At 31.7% G+C, this 27,969-nt stretch overlaps 1 protein-coding gene and 1 pseudogene across 1 annotated transcript; one reads left to right on the top strand and one right to left on the bottom strand.

Moving 5' to 3' along the window:
- Nucleotides 1–79: 79 nt before the first annotated feature.
- ChT (choline transporter) lies at nucleotides 80–27,969 on the bottom strand. Its single transcript, XM_077428751.1, has 9 exons — nucleotides 27,804–27,969; nucleotides 24,421–24,528; nucleotides 19,761–19,916; nucleotides 19,388–19,686; nucleotides 17,180–17,309; nucleotides 15,623–15,809; nucleotides 15,376–15,510; nucleotides 14,085–14,357; nucleotides 80–458 (listed from the first exon to the last, which is right to left on the bottom strand). The coding sequence occupies exons 1-9, from the start codon at nucleotides 27,967–27,969 to the stop codon at nucleotides 80–82; spliced, it is 1,833 nt and encodes a 610-aa protein (XP_077284877.1).
- Nucleotides 10,013–11,129, top strand: LOC143910238 (cytochrome P450 302a1, mitochondrial pseudogene; annotated as a pseudogene).

The following is a 27,969-nucleotide window of genomic DNA, read 5'->3' as shown; positions in this document are numbered from 1 at the left end:
AAAAGCAAAACTTCATGTATACTACCGCTCTATAATATAAATATGCTTATGGTCTTCATTTGTGTTGACTAGTGGTGATTTAGAAGGCAGTGTTGCCATGCTGCATGCCCCTCATGTTCTTTTCCATGGGCGAGGGGACCATCCTGCTCCTCACGTCGGAGCCTCCGCCCTTTTCGGAACCCCCCGCTCCCCTGGCTGCGGATCCTATCTCTTTGACTTCTTCCACAGGCAGGTCATCATCAGCTTCCAAAGCGGGGTTTACCCTACCATTCATCTCGTCCTTGCCGACCAAAGTGGTGGCAGCACCGTACATACGCCCTATTGCACCTGTAGTCATCACCGACATTTGCTCCCCGTCCTCGGACGTGTCTCCGACACGCTGGATATCCTCAGGAATGTTGACCACGCAGTGGAAGTAATCGTATTGAGGCGCCAAACGACCCGTTGTAAACAGCCACCTGTTGACAAAAAATCACGTTAGTTTTTATGCAATTAAACGAGACTATAAAGCTGCGTCTAAATTAGTCGCGCACGAACGAACACGCAGAATGCTCACGAACAAATATATAGCCACGCCAGGTGCTCACAGATGAACAAGGGAACGCAAGTCGTTCCATCAAACTTCGCAATTGTTCCGATTACTTTATTTGCATTAATTTTTATTTTATTTCATTTCATATAACCTGAACACTCGCCTTTACAAATCGCTCCAAAGCGACGAGTGCACTTATACAGATACAATACAATCAATCAATACACAAGCATTTAAGCATCTACAGTGACATCTATGGAGAAAATTTTGTAGCATTTTATAGTAAAATTGACAAACTTCAAGACGCTGAATCACATAAGATTAGCAAGACAGATAGAAAAGGAGATGCCAATTTTATAGGAACCGTTTCAAATGAAAAATTGGCAAACTCTGATAAGAAACGATTGAATTGGAGTAACAAACCATGATCTAGCCAGCAGCGGGACTCTAGTGGGACTCGAACCCATGACCACTCTGCTCGAAAGTATAATATGCTAACCACTAGTCCACGCCACTGGTAAATACTAAATACTAGTATTTACATATATACATATATTTATATACATTTTTCTTATTTCAAGGTATTTTAATAAATGAATTTCATGAATTTATGTATTTCAACAAATAAATAAAAAATCACGAAAACTTTTACTATCTCTGAAAATATGTAAATTTGGAATCAAATAAAATATTCATGACGCGAACAAGACGAATATAATTTTTTGTTCATAATAATAATAACGAAAGCAATATTTTCTCAATTCAAATTTAGCGCTGGTATGGCAAAAGATAAAATTAAAAACAAAGTTGATATTTTTATACGTTTTCCTGAATTTCTCATTAAAAATATTCATCTCATCGTATCACAAATAAACATATGTACCTACATATCTATATATCTATAATAAAGATAATAAAAAATCTCATTTCATATTTAGGAACACTCAAAAATACACATCTTCAAAGTCAAAGAGCACTTATTATTACGTATCCACATTATTATGTATCCACAAATACATACATATATACATAGATGTATATTATATATTAATTTATTATATGCATAAAACAGTAATAATCGATTCTTACAAACATGTAACAAGCTTCTAAAGCTTTTATACTAGCGATGTATTTTATGTTGCTCATAAAATCATGTTGGTTAAAAATGGATATTCCAGAATATGTATAATCATCGTTTAATATTATAATTTATTTGTAAATTGACAGTCAGTTTTAAAATCTTAATGCTAGCATATTCCACTCTCACAGAGATACATAAAGGTAAATGAAAAATAAAGTAAGTACTTTGTGAAAGTGAATATTATCATCATCAGTGATTCGGTTATGCTGAAATTTATTTTTAATAAATTCAAGTTGCTCAATAATATATTCTTTCAAATTCATGGTTTCTCTAGAGGCTAGACGTATATTAAATACACCTAAAACTTTAATCATATGTATAATTCAGTCTATGATACGATATAAATAAGCTAACCATTTTTAATGCAAAAAACATTTCGAATATATAACTGGAGAACGACTTTTACGTTTACAAATAGAATAAGTTTTCGAGTTGTTTATATTCAATTCTATTTCCAAAAGAAAACTTTTCCATCTCAGTAAGTGCTCTTCAGACAAATTTCTCGATTACCTTTTTCCATCTGAGCGAAAGAACCGTAGCACGTCTACGAAAAATGTATTTATGCCCTATTCGACTTACTACTACATTTTTAAAGACACATTTTCATCACACATTTTGCCATTTCGTTCATTCCAAGGTTTTTTTGATTTTTAAATGCTTTTTATTATTACTAAATTATATTTACAATACATCTTATATATATTTTAATAGCTACTGATCTACTGATCATTTTCTATTTTTAAATTTAAATAAAAAATTTTTAGTAATCATAGTATTATATTATTCAAATGTTAATGTACAGCATAATAGGAAAAAGAGCTCAAAAACCTATTTACAATGTGGCACACAATCCATTCCAATTCATTCCAAATTCATTCCAATGTGGCACACAATTTATACTCTTATTTTGGCGCACAGCTACGACAATATTAAAAATTCCAATTTATACTTGGCAGTAGCGAAAATACGGCAAAATAAACCGACTCGTGATAATAAGGCTACAGTATCGTTTTCAGCATAAAATTTGCCTAGATCAAATGTCAAAAAAGGTTCGTCATGAATAATGGATGAGACCAAAAAAGAGAAGAAAATTTTTCGAAAGACTACACCCCATTTTACGCATCATTTGAACCGTGGATAACTTAACACTCATCCGTCGAGATTTAAAAAAAAACGCGTACAGCAAATACAAGAATAAACTTTGATTATTCTTGTATTTGCTGTATAAACAGTAAATTTCCACATACCAATATGCGATCTAATCAGTCGTGCACATACACTGAAAGTTTCCTCTGCTGAAACCCACACAATTTCGCTGTTGTTTTTCCATCCACAAGTTGCCCCAAAAGTATAATATTATATGTACATATATTTTTAATTTTTCAAATACTCAACGCAAAAACGAGCAAAATTATAATATACCTATGTACATATGTATATACATATGTATCATAAATCATAAGATATTATATCAAAAATTTTTAAGCTTTTTTTCCAATCGGATGCAAGTCGTGAATCTATTCCCAGAATATATGTACATACATTTTATTTTATTTTTACATAAATATATAATAGCAAGGCTTGACAGAAAGACCCCAATGCACCTTCCTAGACAATTAATTACAAACAAAGAAACATTATTACATAAATCACTGTATTTCGAGAGACTGAAGAACACGAAATAAATAATTAATTAATTAATCCATTGAGACATGATACAAATCTACATAATACGTTTCTAGGTTTTTTATTTTTTATGAAATATTAAATTGAAGATTGTTTTTATAACTGCATTTAATAATGGTGCGGTATTTTATAACACTCGTGTCATGTTGAACATCAATCAACTTGTATAGCACTCATAAAAATATTGTGTAGCACTCATAGATTGTGTAGCACTCAGATTGTGCAATCAGATTGTGTAACACTCATAGATTGTTTAAGATTCTATTAACTCAAGATAGGATTCATTCAAAGAATACCAGAATTATCATAAACTGTTTGAGATACAGTTCAATTATTTTAATAAGCTATATGTCTTAAGATTGACAACTTTTATATCAGAGAGAAAAATACTACAGGTCCATGGCTTAGCTTTCATGTCATGAAGACAGAAATTACATTTAAAATGTCTTCCTTTGTACACACACAGTGGTTTATGTACAAGTCTTCGTCCGTACTTTTAAAGATGATTTAAAAGTACTGTTTGGTAAGGACTACGAGAAGGTAGAAGCCCAACACCTTACCGGGAAAGAAAGCAAATGGAAAAGGGAAGTTAATTTAGAAGCTAGAATGGTATTTATTTCGTTAATGGGTCCATGAATGGGGACCGATATTTAAATGTGCTAAAGAGACATCTGGTGCCTCACATAAAGCCTGGTGGTATCCTTGATCCTGACAGAATTTTTATGCACGACAGCGCTTCTTGTCATCGAGCTTGGGTGAAAAATATTTTGCAAAAGTAGTAAAACTTATCGAAAAAATTTAAGTTTTATACTATTGAATAGAATCCCAGAGACTATGTGACCGTTCAAGGGTTATCTGTTAACGGATTAAGTAAGTGCTTGCATTTACTTCCAGGATTATATCTGGACTCTAAGTGCATTTAGGCTAAACAATGACCATTATTAGTCCTTTCTCAGAATCGGTACGGGGAGACCTAATGTCGTGGGAATACATATCCGAATACGTGACTATACAATAGGTAAACAGATTAGATGTCCGAAAAGATCTACCCTTTATAAGGCGATACGTAGGCGATATCAGGTCATTCTGGACTGAGCACTGCCAGTGCGTGTATCTCCTTAATCATCAATAAATGCTGTGAGACGATTGTTGGCCTTTTACTTGGATCCTCCACCCACCCCTACGCAACACTATTTTGATTTTTGACATTTGTATGGCGGGTCGCGTACCGGTGCCGATAAAAGACTATTCTACAACCCTACATACATATGTTTATAATGCTTCCAAGTGCTCGCAGATATCTATGTATGTATATATCCAAAACAACTTTTTATTTTAAATCCATTCCAGTGAAATTGGGGGAAATTTGTTACAATGGAAACTATTATCAGATCACAGACCCCTTGAAATCTTGGACCGCTGGTTAAGATTCTCTGTTCTATACATATTGTCTCGAAATTTTATACATACATATTAAATATATTTTCGCACGAGGTAATGCAACCTTAGCATGCAGTTGCAATCTCGCAGACGTTTGCCCAACACTCGGATGATTTATGCGTTGCATCAGCGACAACTTCTGCCTTCTTCTATTCGCTTCTGCTATGTACTATGTCCGGGTTAATTGGTTCACGTCTCTACTAAAAACACTATGGTGCAGTGCTATAGTTCTGTTTCGTCATCGAAGGGGCCCTTACCTTGTTTCGTGCGAATCTTGATAATCGCACGATCGAATGCACATGCAACGGAACGATTATTGCGCTGTTAATGTGATGTTGTATGTAAATACATTTATTTCTGGTTGGTATTATTTTATAAATAGTACATGTCAAAAATGTCAAGCTAATTTTGGAAAGCAGACTGCACGTACACAGTTTTACTACTTATATTTTTAAATAAGGTAGGGACCAACAATTAATGTGCTTTCTTATTATTCTTAAGTCAACTTAGTAGTAAAAATTTGAATGCAAAAATATTCTTTAACGAATTGCTCATTTAAAGCCGATACATAAAATAAAATTACACGCCAATTCATTTACATACATATAACAATACCGAATTTATTTAACTTGTGTTATCTAAATAAAATGCATTTAATACTTGCATCGAGATATTTTTGATAATTTTTTTCAACTGTAGAACGTAAACTTTTGACTGATTTTATTGTCCAAAAATTATATAGAAATTCACATTCAAATTTATTGGTAAAAAATAGCAGTATTCATATCCAATATATTCATTTTTTAATTCGTTATAAATGTATATAGCTGCGGAATCAATTGTATTGGAAAATAATTAGATTATAAATATTTTTTTCATAATCAGCAATTTTGACTGTAACTACTTATCATATTTTATTTTATTTGACATAGATATTTATTTATTTTATTCGAAACAAACCATTGTGGCATAACAGGAATTCCTAAAGCGCCACAATGGTCAAAAAATATAACACAAAAAAAAACAAAATAACAATTAAACATAAATTAATACATAACGAAAATAATATCCCAGGAAGGCCAACAAGTAGACCCCAATGCGCCTTCTTAGACAATTAATTACAAACATTGCAGCATTTTTTTATTACAGAAATCGTTGTATTTCGAGAGGCTGAAATACACTAAATTAACAATCAATTTATTAACTAATTAATCCATAGAAATATTTATGGATTTAGACTTGTGCATAAATATTTAAATATTGTACATAAATCAAATTCAGCTATTTGTGACATAGCGAGTAAGGTGATTTTTGCCAATTTGGGGGAACCGTTTCAACAATGAAATCAGATAAATCGGCAAACTCTGAAAAGAAACGATCGACTTGAAATCACAAATATCCAAGTCTGACCAGTAGTATTAAAGATTAGCACAGCTAATCTGCTGGCTATATATTTCGACTAGTAATTTTTTTTTATTTTGTCGGTCTATAAAAAAAATACGTCGCAAGTAATTAATTATTCGAAAAAATCTCGTGCTGAAATGTTAACACTTTCCGGTCAGGAGCTCACGAAAGTAGTGTAAGGTCAACGCTATTTTCAGAGACATTTTTATCAATGAAAACATCAAGAATAACTACTCTTCTACGTATAGTACATAAATACATACATAGCTGTGCATGTAGACGTTGTTCTGTGATGTAATCACTTATAAATAGCAATAATAAACTAGGCTAAACACTAATTTAGTATAAAAACTTTATATGTTGAATACAACCTCTATTTTTCTATATTTATAATTTACAAAAAGTTTACACTTTTATCGTTTATGCCTACCTACCACAAATCAGCTTTTTATTATTATTTAAAAAGTGTGTATTTCAAATGAAATATCATCTGATTGAATGAAATAATAAATAATGAATATTAAATTGTAACACAAATCAATACTTGTATGTAAATATATGTGTGTGTGTGTGTGTGTTTAAAAAACAATGAAATTAATTTCAGAAAAGCTCGTAGGAAAAAATTATAATTGGAAAAAAAATAATATATGTATTTATAATATCCGTGTATATAAGAGACCGATAATAGAGTTTTTAATATTATTATTATTTAATTATTTCACTGGTACAACATTAAAATCATACCCAGAAGACGAAATAAAAAGACCTTCTTTAAATGTGAAAAATTTCACCGAAATTCCCCCACAAAGAAATTGGATAATTGTCCAATTAATTTTGAACGACTCCACTACATTGCGCTTAATGGAAATCTTAATAAAAAAATGAATTGGCACAAAACAGAAATTAAATCTCATATCGCACAAATTTTCCGCAAAAAATTCATCATAACGAAAAACAACACAGAAATATTATTTTTATTCTAACTTAATATTTCATATTATCCACGCTAGCTGACATCTCCCATGTCTCAACTTCTATTATATATTTTAATATATTATGTTGCATCAAACCGTGACAACAATCTTTCTTACCTCCGTCGTTTCCGTTGCTAAAAATGAACCAAGGTTCATTATTATTGAAATGTCAACGTCGAAATGTCTAATATTATATTTATACAAATCCCAAACAGAAATGCGAGTAAAATAGGCAATGAAATTTTTAAGCATGAAGTGTATTTCAATATTTAACATTGACCTTTTTAAGAGCCGAGTCCAAACTGGAGTTGAGGTAAAACTGTGTCTTTGCAGATAACTCAATTCGATAAAATTATGAGCCACTACATAACTTTGTTCGGTATGAGCAGTAGCTAAAATAGAAAGATAAAACCGCAAGTTTGAAACAATCGAATTAGACACTAAACATCTTGTATATACAACGGACGAAAGTTTCGTAACAAATCGAATAAAAATACATCGCTATGACGAAGCTTATAAATAAATAATCGTGTTTTATTGCATTTACCATCGATAAATATTGTTATTATCTCGAGAATTTTGCACATCTAGACGAGATCGTAAAATTGTTTCAAAAGCGGTGTAATTACGCGCAAAAACGCGTCATTGGCCGGTCATCTTTGATGTGATTGAAGATTTGAATGCGTCGTGCATAACAAGTTGTATTAAATCAACGATTCTCAAACATATTTATTGTGATTTATGATATAAACTGTCGATGCATACATACATATGTACATCTATTCATGTTGAAATCATTTATAGTGAGAAAAAACACAGTATTCGAATGCACATACATACAATATCACTTTTTAGAATTTATTTTATATAAATTTACTATTATATAAAATATATTCATAATTATAATAATATAACTCATTATAATTTGTCTGCGAATGTAATCATATATATGTATGTACATACATACATACTGTTATGTACCTCGCTTATCAATGTAGTCGACTAACCAGTAGAAATAAGACACACCATTGATTTGTGGCACACTTAACTTAATAAGTAGCACCATTGATTTGCGGCACACCCAATTTAATAAGTAACACCGTTGATTTATAGCACACCTTAATCACTGACTAACCAAAATTGTACGACACGTGTCTTCGACACTTCATTGTTTTAAAGAAGAGTATATAAACTCATTACTGTTAGAATTTAAGTTAGTCATTAATGTCGACCCCGCAAGTGACGGTCAGCACAGCAGCAGAACAAAGTTAAATAGTGAAGCAAATTTCAAGTAAAACAGTTCTACGTACCTCATTTAAATTCTCCGTTCCATAATTAAATTCTACCAATAAGATAAATGAGACGTTTTAATAACAATTAAATAAAGAAAAACTATTTAATCTTTCATTGGAGCGTGACAATACATACAAATGACCAGTGCGTAGCTCATCTATAAAAACTGCGGTACTGCAGTACCTCGAAACTTTAGACTGGTACATACAGTACCCCCAAAACCATTTTCCACTGGTCACCACTGCAAATTACAGGTTTTATAAATGCCCAGAAGAATGAAGGAAAAGTTGACAAAATAAGTGCTAGAACGGTATCAGAGAGAAAAGTATGAAAGAAGGCCTAAAGGAAGATGGGTGGATAAAATTAGAAAAACGTATGGAGTGAGATTAGTGAGAGTTGTGCATAACAGAGACGAGATGCGTGCTGGAGAGACCTTCATCCAGCAGTGGATGGTGAATGGCTGTAAATGATGATGATGATGATATATTATTTTCAATTTAAATCGTGTCGATTATTTAAATGTTTTAAGCGTTTCTATAAAATCAAAATAATGTGATTCCTTTTTTGGCCCACCGTTCAGCTTCAAACTTATACACGAATAGAAATGAAATAACTCAAAAGCAGTATGAGAAACATTATATTAGAGAGCAGACGGCCTTTGCGATGCAACAGAAATGCAATTTTGAAATAGCGAAAAAGCTTTCATTGCATTTGGAGAGAATATACGAGTTTACTGAAACTGGTAGTAAATAGAGAAGTACACTCTCCAGCCATATAGTCATATATCCAATTAACTGACCAGACAATTTACGCAATCGGTTTTGATGCACTCCAAAACGTCTGAACAATCCGGATGCACTTTTATGCATCAATGTACATATAAACGATTGGAATGAATATCACGACCGATGCGTTGCGAAATAATAATATCAGACATGTATGTACATACTTAGAACCGCTTCTTGGCTAATCTCATTGTCGATTTTCAATATGTCCGAAATTTCTAGACCTTGACTCGTCTTGGGGTCAAATCGATGCGTGATGTAACCAAGTTCAAGGGAATTTTCGAAAAAAAATACACTTATCATTATACATATTACATGGTTATAAACTTGAGCAATCACAGTCATCGTAGTGATAAATTGACGCAATAATAATTGCCGATATAATTCGACCGGCTCTCGTCCCTGGCGACTTACTCTTCAGATGCGCACAACATTTTGCCACTAAATATGTATGTATACATAAAACTTATGTATGTATGTAATAACATATTGCTAATACAATCAATGCTAATTTTTAAATAATTTTAACTCTGGTGACGCCGGATATTTATTTATTACAATTTTGTCATAGTGACATTACAGAGTAATTCCTAGTCATCACTATGACGGAATAAACCAATAAAAAATGATACAATGATACAAAAAATGAAGAAAAAAAAAACAAAAACAAAATTAGCATAAATATAAAACAAATGCAATAATAAACACGTTACGATCTCAAATTAAACAATTTATCAACTAGATCAGCATATTTTAGATGAAACAAATCCAAGGTAATAGAAATCTGGTTGAGGAGCTTGATGCCTCTGGCAACACGTGACGCAATCATCAAATTTCAGATTTTATCGATCGAATAAAGAGAGTTTACTTGCATAAAGACCCGATCGATTGTTTGCACGATTTGGAAAGGCTCAATTTACAACTGATATTGACCATAGCATTCGACGAAAAGATCGATAGTTTTTCCGATGAGGAAATGTTGGAAGATTCGGTTTCGTCGAACACCATAAAATGTACCGAATATATAAATAAGCAAATGTTACCGCTGGATACTGTATCGAGTCTATTGAAATATGTATGTAGAGCTACCACTCTACAAAAGAGTTCGTAAAAATTTGGAATACCTCGAAGGAATAACAATGAGTTTGATATGGAAAAAATTGCAAATATTTAAAAATATGGATAAAAATCAACTCGAAAAAGAAAAACTATCATTGTTGGAGACTTATTTTGCAAATCCTGATATGAATTTGAAGGACGTGACGGCAATGAGTGTTGATTTGATTTTGGGGGGCATTGAAACGACTTCATTTACGACCGCTTTCGCTTTGTATGTACAACATAGCGACAAATCCTCGAGTTCAAGAGAAGTTGTATAAGGAAGCTTTGGAACTCCTTCCAAACCCCCAGGGAGTCATCACTGACGAAATTTTAACCAAGGCAAACTATTTGAAGGTCTGTTTGAAGGAGTCACTCAGAACACATCCAGTTTCAATCGGTGTAGACCGCACATTAACTCAAGACATTGCTTTATCTGGTTACAGAATACCAAAAGGGATTAACCTCGTGACGCATAACCAAGTTGTTTCCATGCTGGATAAGTATTTCAAAAGGTCCACAGAATATATGCCCGAAAGGTGGTTGAGAGGTGATGAAAATTACAGACAGCATCATCCCTTTTTGAGCATACCTTTTGGGCATGGTTCTCGTATGTGCATTGCCAGGAGATTGGCTGAACAAAATATTCATATTACGATTTTGAAGCTGGTAAGAAATTTCAAGATATCTTGGATAGGCGGGGATTGTGTGTCAAAACTGTCATGATTAATAAGCCGGATAGTCCTCTTAAATTGAAGTTCCAGCTGAGGGATTAATTGTATTGAAATTTATTATAAAGATTATCAGTGACGTGAAGATAATGTGTGGTTTTAAAATACTTAAAAAAGTACATATATGTACAAAAGTAAGTAAATGTATGTACATATACATTTGTAAGTATATATGCGAATATATATTAATAGTCTAATTTCTTTAGTTATTATTGTTTTTAATTTCTTTTTTGTTATATTTTTGACCATTGTGGCGCATTACGAATTCCTGTAATGCTATAATGGTCTAAACTTGAAATAAATATTGTACGTAGTATTGTATGTACTATAATAAAAAAAATTGGTACGTCAACAAATTGGTGATCAACGGAATCACAACGGTCATCAATAGATTTTGCTAATATATAATTTAGATTTAATTTGCAAACAATAAGAATTCAGAGTGATTAATAACTTTAAAGATATCATTTATAAATATAATGAAGAGCAGGGGACCTAAATTAGAACCCCGAGGAACACCAGAATGGGTAGGGTATTCGTCAGAAACCTTGCCGCAATATGAAAATATTGCCTCTTATTCACAAAATAGAATTTTACATAAATATGCATTTCTACATCTGTTGTCTGTTGATTTTTCAATAAATAAATAAAAATCGGATTTTTCAAGGCTCTAAAAATATCAGATAATCCCAGACAGCTTAATTTTACAAGCAAAATCTGGTGATTAATAAGGTCAAAGGCTGTTTTGAAATCCGTGTATATGAGCATATACAAACATATGTTAATATATCATTAGTATAATATGTCAAGTATCGCTAAAGTATGGTTGATGATGTATAGGAGAATTTAGAAGTAAGTACGTAAAGGTTAATATTTTCAAAAGAATTCAATTTGAGCACCAACCGTCATTTGACGGGCTAACGAATACATTTTCCATTATATTTCTATGGAACATTTTAAGTTACACTTTTTCGTTTCATACTCGCCGATCTTAAAATCTTCGAATAAATTCTTCGTATGTAGCGATTGAACAATTTAAACAAATACTTATGTGTATTTATGAATACTATCGGCACATTTTGATAAAGATTAAATACATAATTAAAATACAGATAAAAAAAACATAAACTACAAGTAAGGAAGGAGGGAAACTTGTCTCAGAAATTCAAGTCGAACTATGTATGTAATAACGTGAATGATTTTTACAAGCTTTTTATTAGCTTCACTCTGTGAACAAGTTTTTACAAGTTTTATGATAAAAAGCTTGTAAAAATAAGTTAATTTGATAGTATTAAAAAAAGACCCGTGATGTCAAACTTCTATTCTAAGAGTAATATAAATAATTCGTTCAAAAATATTATTTTATTTTTAATAATTAAATTTACAATTTAAAAATACAGTTTCAAAATTACACGCCATTAAAACGAGTGCGCAAACATCCCAGAAAAACATTTTATGTTTAATTATCCCCAAATTATTCACGCTAAAAGAGTACCACTACACTTCTCGAATTAGTATGCAAATATTATGACCATCGTTCCAATTATAATAACGCGGACAACACACCCCATTATGACTGAATAATTTAACGCCTACTTCACGTTACATACGCACAATTGTATAATATGGCATGATACATATTTCCCAGCTTCCCGGTGACCCAATCCAACCCTATACACACCTCAAGCACTCGAATACGTAATTTTTTCAGTTATCCTTTCCTTTACCAAGCAAAAATAAATTCCAGCTCTGCCCAAGCGGAGTACACATGGAACCCCATAGTATTTTCGTCAAAAACGGACTTATTTGATTAAGAAACTTCATATTGTGGGTTGACGTACTATTGGCCGAATGGACACTTGGCCGACGGATGCTAGGCCGACGGACGCTTGGCCGAACGAACATTTGGCCGATGGACATATGGCCGACGGACATCCGCCTAACCAACGCCGGTTAATTTACTATACATATATAGAGGCGAATGATTTTTTATTAGATATACAATTCTACAGCTTTCAAATTAGGGCCAATCATTTCATGGCCCCCCTAAAATGTTTATTTTGTTATTTTTCAGATTTCACCTGCCTGAGAAATTCCAGCTGGTATACGAATTTTATTTTGTTTGTTAGTTTATCCGCCAAGCAAATCTACAGTTTTTAATTTAATACCGACAAATTATCTCACAAACCGTAAGCTACCAAATTTTCTGAAATGTTCCGTTTATTTTTATTCGTTTTTCGAAACGACATTATAGGTAGTTTTAAGCTGAGATGTCTCAGGTTGAGGGATGCTTAACAAATTTTATACATAACTTGGTATTAAGCTTAAACTTGTAGATATGAAATTTTAGTTCAATAAACCAAAACGTTTCTGAGAAAAACATAAAAAAAACCTCGATTCTCTAGAGTAAAAGTACTACTTCCGGTTCAGATAAAAATATTTAAAAATTATAAGGTTATAAAAATTATTATTTATATTATATGTAAAAAAAATTCAGTCCGATTCAGTTAGCGGTTTGGGAGATAATTTAATTCAAAAACCTAAAAAAAAGAGGACACTTATAAGGGGCGGTACCATTTCTGGTGAACAAAATTTGAAAAAAAATTACATCGTATCGATAAAAATTTCAGTAACTAAATTTCAGTCCGATAGGACTAACGGTGTTCAAAAAATACCCAAAATACACATACACACACACGCACACATTTTTTCTAGATCGTGAAAACGTGATCAATTCTGAGTTCGAATCCGTCAAAATCTCGAGTTAGAATTTTTGCATGATCACAAAACTTCATCTATTGTTACTACGTACATAGATAAAGTAAAAGTCATACGATGTATGATTTGAAGTATTTCTGTAGTGCTGCTGGTCAGATGCTATTTATGGCATTTATGACGTGACTCGATCGGTTCCTATAGCCGGAATATTCGGAAATTGGCTATTGTGACTATTTGGGACAACCTTTCGTCGCCTGATAAAGTAAATAATATCAAACTCACCTAGTAAGCCAAGACACGCCCGCCAGCGTAAACAGAGATATGGACATGGCCATCGTCCTGAAGGGGAAGAGCTGCCTCTGATTTTCGGCATCCCATCCAGGATATTCTATCAGAGCTGGTAGTCCCAGCATGACTTCTCCACCACTCAGCCTCACTATCAAAGCGACTATGTAAGCCGACAAGGACCCGTAAGTGTTACAGTGATGTTTGAAGTGCACGACCATCAACAGTTGCGGGAACAGGATCACGTACACCAAATCCGAGCACATTGACCTGGGTGCAAATTACATATTTTCAAATGCCGATTGTTTTGCACTACTGCTTGCAGACATTTATTCGCATGTATTAAATAAATTTCGAAGTACATATTCGAGTACCTACTTCATGTAGTTTTTTTAGTAAAAACGTGAGTTTGCATACTCATTCCAGTCAAATAGACAAAAAATGGAAGGCGGACCAAAATAAATCACTCTTATTTAAATTAACATATTTTTTTTGGTTTTACTATTTTTTATTTATTTTTTGTATTATATCAAAACAAAAGCTATGAAAATTTATATTAATATATTTAAAAATAAATTAAATAAAAACTATTTAATATATTATATCGATCTAAATCTTCAAATTAATTGCATTTTTTAGAACGAATTGCATATAAAGACAAAAAAATACTACTTTAATAAAAAAAAATGATCCCCAATAGTTTATAATTAATCAGGTATATTTTATATTTTAGATGGGAAAAAAATTAATAATTAAATGATAAATTGAAAAAATAATTATCTATCAAATTCTTGAAACGTTTCAATTTTTATAATCAACCAGACAAAATTTAATAATTACAATGAAATATGTAGGGGTGAAGAAATACTATATTATTTTAATTATTCGCCATTGTATCAATTACGTACAAATTGAATAAATAATTGAAATGCGAAGACGTGCTTTTAATAAATTTAAATAAAATTGTCCAATTTTTTGTCTCAAGCCCAATTGATGTTACGTACTTTTTAATTTGAATAAAATTTTCAATACTTATTCGATACAAATTAACTACTCACTAAGTTCGATATTTAATTTACATACGTAATTTATATTTTTCAATTAAAATAATGAAATTATATCCGTTATTTAAATATTAATAAGCGATCAAAATTGTGTGATTAATTTTGGCCCACTTCACATTACCATAATATATGTATTCATAGCGCGAGTATTTCTCCCAATATATTGTACTACATATGTATGTATGTAGATACACATAATAATAATAAAAAAAATATATAATTACCATAGACCGTAAATCGAAGGTATTGTTAGCGCCATGATCGTCGACAAAACACCAACCACCAAAATGCCACCCCTCATCACCCAAATAATCTCCATTTCGGAGGCTCTCTGCCGAAAGATGAGTTTGTACACGTTCCTGGAAAGTAAACATTTACACTGTACCATCAAACAGCACGTCGTAAAATCAACATAGAATATCGAGCGATCAAAGCTAATAATATTATACAATAATAATAATATATTTATACCTGGCAAACATGGACGAAGCACTCAGAACGCTGGAATCCGCTGAAGACATGACCGCAGCTGAAACAGCTCCCAAACCGAAGAACGACACGAAATCTGGTGTCAAGTATTGAAGAACCATCGGCAGAATCATCGATGTCTCGGCTTGGGTCAGAGGATATGGACCTTTGTAATCAGTTTCATTCCAAGCTGGAACAAAAAAAACTCGTCATACACACATTCATTACTTTAAATTTTCGGTTATTAAATGACTACGATAAAATTCAGAGAATTCTCAAACAACTTATCTGAAAACAAATTAGACTTCTGTTAAATAAATTAAACAATCATTCAGTTGATCCTAGTTTTTTAACAGTGAGATTTGCGATTATATATGTAGGTATACATATAACGTCAAAGCATAGTTTTTGGCAATTTCGACAGGCAATTCTTAATTTAATAAAAAATTTTCATTGCGATGAAGTCGAGAGATTTGACTGTCGTAGCTAGAGACCCTACGACAGATTTATCTACTAAGAAATCATTTAAATCTACATATATATAAGTAGATAAATTGATAATGTCCGTTGATTTAATGTTCTCCAACATTCGGTGCATACCAGATTTCTGACCAATCAAATATTGAATAATGTATGTGGTTTTAGTCTAAATGAAGCAATATTAAATTTATGGCTTTCGCTTATTCAAAAAGATGAAATACAATATACGAATCCATATTCATATAAATTAGTCATAAAATATTACATTTTACGTATAGGTACTTGTAATAATATCATATCAACTTTTATTTTTAAATTTAAATTCTCTATGACACTTACATAAATGACACGTGTCAACATTTCTGAGTACTGTCAAAAAAATTCTTGAGTGACTTTTATTAATATGTAAGATGCCCAATTTCAGTTTCCACGGTGAAAATTAAATTCATATATTTTATACCATGTAAATAAATTTAAGCCGTTTAAAAACTACGTAAAAATATCTTACGTCGTAAACAGATTAGCCTAACTTTTCTGCTCATTTAAAAGTATGATTAAATTTGACTTTAAAAATGTTTCGCATTTAAAATGTAGCATAATTTGCAATTCAATCGCGCCACTTTGTCGCAATTAATGTAGTGGAAGTGTTGTACACATTTTCGAAAGTCGTTAAAAATTTCAAATGTAAATTACGTCACGTTCAAATTAATTATGTAAGTAGACAATCTTCATAAGAACTGCTAATTATACGACACTTGGTTTTGCCGTTGAAAATAATACAACGTCAAAGCAGCGCTATTTAGTTTTATGAGGTATAATGCTCTCGGAGCTTTTGTGAGCTTTCAAGTCGCCAACTACAAAGCCACACTTCAGACCAACACTAACGAATCCTTCCAGAGCATAACAAACGTTGAGATTTCTAAAAGTTTCCAACTCTCCCTACTCGTTAATTATACGCTGCATAATTCAAAACTAAGAGAATTGAGCAGCCCAAATCGACATTACTGTTCATATTTCTAGGTATGATGATAATCGAGTTCGTAGTGCTTTAATATTTTTTTATAATTTTATAAAACTTACCAGTTGCTTTAGCAATAGCACCAATCAACACTGGTGGTATGGCCATCAAGATACAACCAAAAGCAGCCACGTAGGATAAAAGCTGAGCACGACCGGCTGTTTTGCTGGACAAAACTCTTTGGAAGTACACCTATAGACAAAAATATCCAGAGTGAGCCAATAATATGGGCAATTCTACCAGCAATATATACCAGCATATATATGTACATACATATGTATATATATATATACATATAAAAATAACTTCAAACTCATACATATTAAATTGTGAAAAAAGCCTTACGAAAACATTACAGCAGATTTTGCGCCTATAAAAAATGCTCAAATCGTTTTCAATTGTTTTTTAGTATTTTTATTTAAATTAGTAAATTAATTTTAATTTCAAAACAAATTTTATATTTAAGAGGTGTGCTTATTAAAAATATACAGTTGAAAATTAAATGTGGAATATTATTCCAACGAAATATCAATCATTCTGCACAAATATGTATTATACGCATAATTTAGTTAAATTTGTATTATAATTAATAAGTCATATACACATAATATTATAAATATAATCGATTTAATTTGAATTGAAAACATATATAAAAAATCATTTATGTTAATTATCGCCCGATACTTCTGCCGTATTTTGCTATATAAACATTTGCACCTTTTACCTTTGATTTTGCCAAAGGCAAAGCACTTTTATATTAAGTCTAGAAAATGCCACGTAAATCTCATTTCAAAAAAAGTTATCCGAGGTTTTGGCCGTAAATATTTGATTTATAACACGCAACCGTCCCTTTTTCTTTTTCTCGCATTAAATATACAATTCAAAGTTTTGGATCGAAGCATACATCCCTCGAAAATACGTCCCTCGAATTTCATATGAATTTATATCCAAGTATTCCTCGAAAAATCGATATAATACATATATTTCTATTATTGTCAGGCGAAAATATATTAAGGTTGACGTTTCGAATGAACATATTCATTATTTCATGAATGATCGAGCTGTCAAAGGGATATTTTTCCGCTTATTCATGGCGCTATTTTCTTGTATCAAAACGGAGCGTTTTCAGATCGATATCTAGACATGTAATATAAATGGAATATACAAATTTATCAATTTTATTAAGTGTCAATTCAATTGCACGTTTGAATACGATTTGACAGATGTACATATGAATTTATTTATGTATGTACATAATTGTAAATAGGTTTTTTGAGCTATTTTCCTAGTATGCCTTAAACACTAACATTAAAATAAATACTAAGAACAAGAAAAATAATGGATAAAATAGATAATGATTGCTGAATCAGTACCATTAAAATGAATATATTTTAAAAACAATACATACATACATATATGAACCATAATATAAATAAAAACAACATATTCCTATCTATAGTCTACTTTAAATAATGTAACATTCATTACATATATACAATGAATTTTTATATTATTTTTAAAAATTATTATGTGAAATTTTTAAAAAGGCGAATTTTGGTTAATTTAATCCCGAGAAATCGAAAAATATATTTTTGTATTTTAAATTAATATTTATATAGATAAGATTTTAATAAATTCATTTAATATTAATAAATATTGTATTTTGGCCCACCCATTAGAATTTTAAATAAATGTTCTATTCTCAGACAATACACATTTTACAGGACAATGGTGGCGAACCTATGGGACCAAGATTTTTCATTGACAGAACGATTTTGAAATAAAAACCTGTTACAAAAAACTAATATTGCTACAATGACCGGTCGTTTTCGGTGAAAAGAGCAAAATTAAAACTTGCGCTAAAATTTGTACTTATAAAATAATAACATTATTTAATTATTGCGTATTTTTACAAGGTTCTACTTGGTTTCACTTTGCAAATTGTTTTGAACAAACCTCCTAAAACTCTTCCGATCTCTTTGAAACTTTGCCATTTTGCGAGTTTTGGCCCCAGATAGATAATTCAATTATTTCCGCTTTGTCAATAGTGAAATATAAACTTCATAGGCATATTTAAAAAATTTCCGTCAACTCGTCTATGCTTTGTCATTTTCAAAAATGAAATATAATAAAAGCTAACTACTCAATATTGTTTTACCAATACTTGATTAAGAAAAATGCTAATTTTGGATAGTCCCAGTCGTGAGTTACAAAAGGTTCACCAACACTGTTACAGAACAAATAGCAAATAAACATATCAATACTCTAACCTGCCAAGGAATCCCACCGAAGACGAGCAGCAATCCATAGTCTAAATAGTACCAATGCTCGTTCGGTGAAACGGCCCCAATCCAATCCACTTCCATGGAGCTAAGCGGCTTCACGTGATCGTTGGCCCAAGCGAACGGGATGCACATCCAAAGACCCACAAAGATGCAGAACAACTGGATGACATCCGTGTAAGCGACGGAATACAGACCGCCGAACAGGGTGTAGAAGACGGCCACACAGGCCGAGAAGATGACCGAGGTTCGGTGGTCCATGTCGATGATGACGGACAGCGTGGCTCCTGAATTTCAACAGCAAAATCAGCGAAACACTTCAAACGTTGACATTTCTAGGTAAAAAGTGGCTATTGATTACCGAGAGCTGCTAGGATCCCGGCCGCCCAGAAAACTTCTCCGCACAGGGCTGGTAAAAAGAGCAAGCCTCCCATTCGTTCGCCGAACAAGTCCTGCAGTGGATCCAACATTGTGATGTAGCCCTGCTTTCGCATCGGATTTGCGAAGAATATGCCGCCTGTGTGGAGAAAATCTTTAATTATCCAACAGCTAGCAAATCGATTGCCTTGTTTTGTTACATTTATTAATTTACTAGCTGAACCCGACATGCGTTGCAATGCCAGAATAAGGCATGCAATTCCCATCCCCGTTCCCGTTTCAAGTGATGGTCTCTTCAACGCCGTGTCGTCATAAACTAACTGGTAACGTGGTTACCAACGATCACATTTCCTTGACTACACAATGGCACTTCAAACTTTCGCGTCGGTAAAATTGTGATTACAATTATTATTAAGAAGTTTTTTTTCACATTAAGCTTCCCAGATATGCAGACAACAAATCCCGAAAGTTCCATCGTAATCGGTTGAGTGGTTTAGGAGCCTATACGAGACAGACAGACAGACAGACAGACAACCAGAAAAACAGATAAACAGACAAACAGACAAACATACAAACTGCAAACAGACAAACATACAAACAGACAAACAGACAAACATACAAACAGACAAACAGACAAACAGACAAACAGACAAACAGACAGACAGACATTCAATTATACATATAATTTATTTTTTTTTTATTGAAAAATCAATAGACAGCAGATATAGAAATGCATAAAAATAAAGAATAAATATAACAAAATAGCATCTGAGCCCAATTATAGATTTTTACAAATTACATAAAATGTAATTAATAAAATATAAAAGACAAACACGTGAAAAAGAAAAGAATAAAAACTAAAATATGACTAAATACGACAGTGCATAACGAAACATAAAATGATTTATTATTGGATAAATATTATATAATAGAAATATATAAATGGATCAATCAATCAAGACTCTCCTGATGGCAGTCCTGAATTTGATGCAAGGAAATACCGAATAGATCCACGTCATTCAGCTCCCCGTTAAACATATGATAAACACGCTGTGGATAGGAATATTTTAGGGAATTGGTTTTAAAAGGATTAAGTGAAAAGAATGCAACGTGTCTAGGATACCTAATTGGGATCCTGAAACCAACCGGGTAAATCGGGACAATCACGGAAACCCTTTAGGAGCTTAAAAAGGAATATAGCAGCAGTGGTACGTCGCCTGACAGAAAGAATGTTAAAGGATAGGAATTTTAAAATATCGGTAACAGTATATAGTAGTGCGTAGATAGAAACAAACGGTAGCGTAAGGATTTGATAAATTTTAGTTGGACTTTTTCAATACAATTAATATGGGTTTTACTATAGACATCTATGAGTGAAAATTGAAACTAATTTATTTTAAATTTAATGTGCGAATGTATGTGCAGTGAAAATGTTAGTGTCAGTGAAATAAAAGTTTCGCCAGCGAAATTATGTTTTCACTAACTTAGGTAGTGAGTGTGGATCTAACAATAGATTTAAAAATTCACTTAAGATCACATAAGTGCGCTTAAATGTCCAATGCAAATGAGTTCAACTGTCATAATTTCCCTCAAAAGAGCCATCCTTTGATGTGCTACGTCAGCGGCTCCCAACCATTTTTGACTCGCATACCACTTGATAGTACATTACGCCATATAAAAATGATTTTATTTCATGAAATTTGTTATTGCAAGTGTAATTATATAGTATTAGTAAGGAATATGAAGACAGGGTTGACGCAATGGATATGTTTTGTTAAGAAATTTTGTGGATTTGCAGAGTCACTATTATAATATGCTCTAAGTTTAATATATTTATCTACTATTTCGTCATACTTCTATTACTGATAATTGGTTTTGATAAAAACACAAAATTAAAAAGTACATATAATATATTTTCTTTTCTTAATTAAATCTCGTTACAAAATAAATTTAATGAGATTATTTAGCTTGTTTCGAGGAACATAGTTTTTTAAAATTCAATTCAAGTGATGCGAGATATACCCTTAAGTCTGAAGCTGAATTCATTCAATATATTTCTTTTAAAAAAATATATGAAGAGAAAGCTATCTCAACCAGTTCAGTGCTAGTAAACGGCAACATAAATTTAAACGCTTTGTCAGTAAGATGTTCATATTCTTCACTAATATCTAGTCAAAAGTTGATAACCTTATCACTTGAAAGTTCAATCAAGTTCTCCTTTTCTTTGATTGATAATGACGTACCTGTCCGAAAATATTCACTATCAAAGGGGTTTAAAATCCAATCGTTTGCTTCTTCAGGTTTGGGGAAGTACCGCGTAAAAGACGATTTCAGCGATTCGATTAAATGTTCAATTATTTTTTCACATATATCCCGAGACTAACGAATTTTGTTTTCAGATAAGAAATTATGTAAGGTTTCAAATAATGCAGGTTGATCATTTTCGATACACAGCTTCCAAAAATCTAATTTTCTAATCATACTTTAAATTTTATATACTCCAAAGTTCATGCCGGATCAGGGGAAAACGGTATCAATTGCTGGATTTTCGATCATCGACTGTACATATTGACGTCGACTATGATTAAGATAATGTTTATTAATTATATAAAAAATATTTCTATTTTTATTATTGTAAATCCTGCATTCCAACAACCATCCGTATCAAGACATTAGGTCCAATGATATAAGATCCTACGACAAAGGTTCCACGAAAAAAAAAATTATTGATTCCACGAAAAAAAAACGTCCGACCAATAAATTTTCCAACCGGTTAAAGGTCCAGCCACAAAAAGTCCGAAAACAAAATATAAAAGTAAGAATTTTTGATAAAACGCTCCATATTTAAATCCGATATCGAGTTAATTCTATCGGGTAGATCTTCTTTCGTGGAACCTTTGTCGTTGGATCTTATGTCGTGGAACCAAAACCACCAATCGTGTACCACCAAGTGGTACGGTTTGGGAGCCGCTGTGCTACGTAATCAATGCACTATACATGTAAGTCAAATATGCGTAAAGAATGTGTTTACATAGATAAGAAATCGGAGTCGAAGTCGTTTCGTTTTTAACAACTCTGATTCCGGTGAAAAAGCCACGACTCCACAACTGCGGCTCCCACTCCACAGTCCTGGTTTTTTTAAGGTTTAGGAACTAGAAGTTAGATACGAGTATATGTGATATCGTAATAAAAACAAAAATGAAAAGGTCGTTAACATGACAACGAAATACATGTATGTGAAAAATGTTTTACATATGTAGCTGAAAAATGTAAATGTGCGGCAAAAAAATGTTTACACGATAATATTATCAGTCTGTATATATTTTTGTAAAACAGAATTTCTCATACTGTAAATATGTAAATGTAGAGAATATCGGAAAATAATTAATTTAATGCATTTTTGAAAAATTAATATTTTCTATTGTAGAAAGAGTTTTTTTTCCATTGTACAGTTTATTGAAATTTTTGTAAAAGATAATATGAAACATACTTTTTTAGATATTTTTGTCAACACTCGTCTACTATATTATATTTTATTCAGTGCTATTTTGTTTATTTTAATTGAAGTAAAACTATTCTACATATTTATATATAAAAAAATATTGAAGATAAGAAAAGACGTAAAAAAAGTTTGATTACCGAATAAGACTATTATAAATGGCAAATTATTTATTAGTTAACAAACATTCTCTACCTATTTTATTAAAATGGTTTTTTATCAACAAATGTATTAATTATATTTCATAACCCAAAGTACTTTTTATTTAATATAATATACAAACGTATGAAAGGAAAAGTAAACAAAAAAATATATAATTACATAGTAAACTTTGTACCTCTAATATTTCACAAACAACGTTATGTATATTGAAATTTTCTATATAAGCCACACAAATTCGCCGTGTAAATTTTAATAAACATTCCATTTATAATATTTTCAGAGCCGAATGAAATTTAATGAACAGCGAGAATTTTCAACCCTCATTTTCCGAAAAACATTTTCCGGATTATGTCATCGTGTGTTTAACATTCAAAAACAATATCATAGGAAAATATGTGTGCTTTTATGTATGTATGTATGTTTGTATTTGCGAGTGCGTGGACAAGTATGAAGATTAAAAAAAAACAAATAAGAAAACCAGGAGTATATGTTATGTATAGGGATGTGGCGTGACGACCGATCGTGTCGAGAGCGCCTGAGTTGGAACGGGTGACGTCATAGTCAAATGCGCGTAAGTGTGCGCGGAAGCGTACACACATCCATGAAGACACACAAATACACACACACACACATCCCAATCCCTGTTTAATTTCCAATTCCTGATTCCTGTTTCAGTTCCAGTTTCCGATTTGTATTTCCGTTCGTATTGTTACTTTATTTTAAATTATACATATTAGTTTCCAATCAGTTTCCGAAACCATCCGTTGAAAATGTCAACGAGTATGCAATTCGCAATCGTATCGGAATTCCAAAACCAAACAATATTTCAATCAATCATTTACTATCAATACTTATCGTATCTGTCAACAATTACATAGTCATTAGACTTATACCGTATTGCGATTTAGAGAGAAATTTTCGATCGCTAAAGATATTATTTGCGCAGTTTGTATATTTGATTTCAATGTAAAAGGTCACTTACCGAAAACTAAAGAAAGGGCATATCCAAAGGGAGCTTGACACCAAACCAATCCAGATGTATAGATTGCCTCTGCCGTGCCGTTTATGTAACCACCTCCAACCCAGGTAGCTAATGATTTAAAAATATACAAATTAAATATACAATTTTATTTTTATTATAAAACAGAAAAAAATTCACTGATTAATTTAGATCTAAATCGCAATAATTTTCAGACGAATTTGTTTAGAAAAAAAGCAGTTGAAATATTACGTACATCGTTAGCTACAGCAGTCTTCAATGACGCATGGCTAATGCTGTAATTTGTATTCATTCTAATCTAATAGGTACTCAAAAACGTTCGCCGAAAATAATTCAATCAACATAAATGTATCCATACATCATAGAAAAGTCTGGACGCTTTCTAACAATGTCATTCAAATTGCATCAAATTTTGATAGAATTTTCTTGAACCTATTCATCTCGATTATGCATATTTAATTAAACGGGCGATGAACCAAAATGAAAGGTCACTTTCACGTATTAAATAATTTTTTTTAACTCTTCAATGAAAAGTATTTAAGAAAATGAATATAATTAACACAAATGGGCTACAAATATACAATTGCTAATTTCACATTATGAGACTGCTTAATATATTTAAACTTACAAAGGATTGACATTAAATTATAAGTGTCTACTTTCGTAAAATGAAAACAAAAATCTTTGAGCAATTTTGGGAAAAAGAAAAGTCAAATTTTTGTCGATTTTTTTCCTGTAAATAGAAATTTTTCAAAATTTGTCGTGAAAAACTGTTATTTAGTCTATTTTTTATATTTTCGAAATGAAGAATAAGCATTAAAAATCAAAAAATATACAGGTTTTTCATTCCAAATTGACCCACCCGTTTTTTATTTCAAATGGAGTTATTTTCATTTCAAACTAAACCTTTTTCGTTTCAAATTGACACCTTTTCAATGTCAATTTGAAAGGAAAAATGGTCAATTTGGAATGAAAAACCTACATAAAAACATAAATAAATAAAAAAAAGTTTTTTAAAAATACACCTTTTCTATAATTTGTATATAAAATTATTATTTTGAATAAAAACACCAATAATTTTTTTTTACTATTGCCATCTATGTTTAAAACTAACAAACAAACGTCAACCGTAAACGTCAAATAGAATGTCGGCGGGCAAATTACAATCGCGTCTTACACGATATATTTGCACCATCGTAATGGTGGAGGCTCCATTTACTTATATTGATGACCAAAATGAGCAATATGGCAAAGTATGAAAACGATCGGATAAGAGATAAAAATGACCACTAACACGAAAGCCATGTGAAACGTAAAGGAGGTATGTAAAAATGGCGCCCTTTTAGGATTAAGATTTATTTTTTTTTCCTTTTCATATATTCTTAATATAAAAAAATAAAGCGATAAGATTGTGACTTTTACTTATTAGAAAAATGAAAACAAATAAAATTTGAGGACCAATTCATAGTGAAAAAAGGCAATTTAATTCTAGCTTGCGATATCAAACTTTTCCACCGGTCGATTTAATCACGTAAAATAACCACAAGAGGCTAATATTGAAACAATTTCAACATTCGAATTAGTCCACTCTTTTCCCATAGGATTCATAATGACCACCTTCCAAAGCAAACACACGCCAATAATCGATCGGAGTCATTGAACGTTTCACTAATATTTCACGACACGTACGCAATTACGTGCTATCGATCGTCGTTAAAAATTTAAAATACATAACAAAACACCCTGTACTTTAATTTACTACCCAGGACAAGACAAAATATCCACGTCGAGCAGGGTCGTAGAAAATCGACTCGTCGTAAATATGAAAGGGCCGGAAAATCGATTTTCCGGCCTTAGTGTGAGCTCGGCCCGAAATAGAAAACTAGTGGAGGCTCGAAGCCATCAAGAGCCTCCATTTTCGTTCAATTCTTCTTATGTATGTTGGGGCTGAATTATTTTTTATTCATTCGACGGCCCAGCAGATTGATTACGCCTCTACTAAAAGGAGCGTATCTTATACTGGTCTGGAACGAATTTGTTTGGGTTCGTCTCAATATTAATTAAGTAAGCCCGTGTTTTTGTTGAGCGAGGGAAACCTCCGTCTGAATTTGCATTAATTAAAATATAAAAAACGAAAGAACTTTTTCAACGTTAAAATTTATTTGGCTTCAGGTGGATTTGAAAAATAATAATTCTTTATAATTGGAATTCACCTGCCGAAGTATTATATATATCTATACATACGTAGAAGTTTATTGTTTAAAATTTACAATGTGGATTTACTAACGAGATTGCACCTACTATAGATGTATGTATGTAAAATATATCGTTTCATTTTATGATACAATAAAATGAAACGCTTCGGAAATATGATCGCTACTTTCAAATTCCATACTATGCGACATTGCGTTACCTGTATGAATCGGTTCAAGGAAAATCTAATTTAGAACATTGTTCAAGTATACTGACCTAAATTATGTAAGTACTATACATATTATGTATGTACATATATTTATTTTTATACCTAGATTTGGATTTTAAAATCTTCTGTCGAGATTATTCCTACTCATATTCAATTCTATTATCTGTGTGAATTACATAGTTTGACCACTTCATCGCCATAAGCAGACCGTTGGTTGTTCCTATTTAAGGCTATGACTAGAAAATAATTTTGGTTTCTTCACAGTGACATCTAAAAATATCCTGTGATACTTATGTAATTGAAAAATATAGTTTGTGATATATTCAATAGGTAGTGTCAAGGGTTGGCACTACAAAACACATATGTATAATAAAATAATCGAATCGGTTTCTACAAACGCGTGGCGATTAAGTGGTTAAATTTTTTTAATATTTGACTGTACAATTTAGAAGGTGCTATCATCTGTTTTAAATAAAACTTAATTCTGAATTAAATATTGTTTATACGATTATAGCAAAAAATCTTTATTTGAATTCATAATTTTGGCCGCATAGAAAATATAAATGTTTTCCAAAAAAGAAAACAAAACTGTCAATATTTTTAGATGAAAAATAGCGTATTATATTAAAATATTACTACGACAAAAATTGCAAATTATCATTCTGATTAATTTTATGAAAAAAAAGATTTTCCTTAAGAGATTGATTCAATATTGAAAAGAACCATTAAAAGAACTATTTCGTTTGAAATTTTATCAAAATTTTTCTTAAAATGTATTTTAAATAATTACAAAGCCTTCATTATATATTATTACATATAAAAAAATAAGAATAAATTAAAATTATTATTATATTTGCAACTCATAAAGCAGATCAAATTGAAAATCAATGATACATATTTTATAAAAATGTATGCAAAGATTTTCACAATATTAAAATCTCACCTGTCATTGTGAATATTCCGACAAAGAGGCCGATACTCCTTCCGGCCAACATGACTTCCTCTTCAGAATCATTTCCGGCTTGTTTCTTCTTAGCTGCCCAGATGCCGACAGCCAGAATCATAACATAGAAGATGATGATGGAGATAATTCCGCCGACGTTGATCAT

This window comes from Arctopsyche grandis, chromosome 4 (assembly GCF_051622035.1).
Source record: "Arctopsyche grandis isolate Sample6627 chromosome 4, ASM5162203v2, whole genome shotgun sequence".
NCBI classification, from domain to species: domain Eukaryota; kingdom Metazoa; phylum Arthropoda; class Insecta; order Trichoptera; family Hydropsychidae; genus Arctopsyche; species Arctopsyche grandis.
Note: the sequence above shows the minus strand (reverse complement) of the source record. Positions and strands in the feature narration are given on the sequence as shown.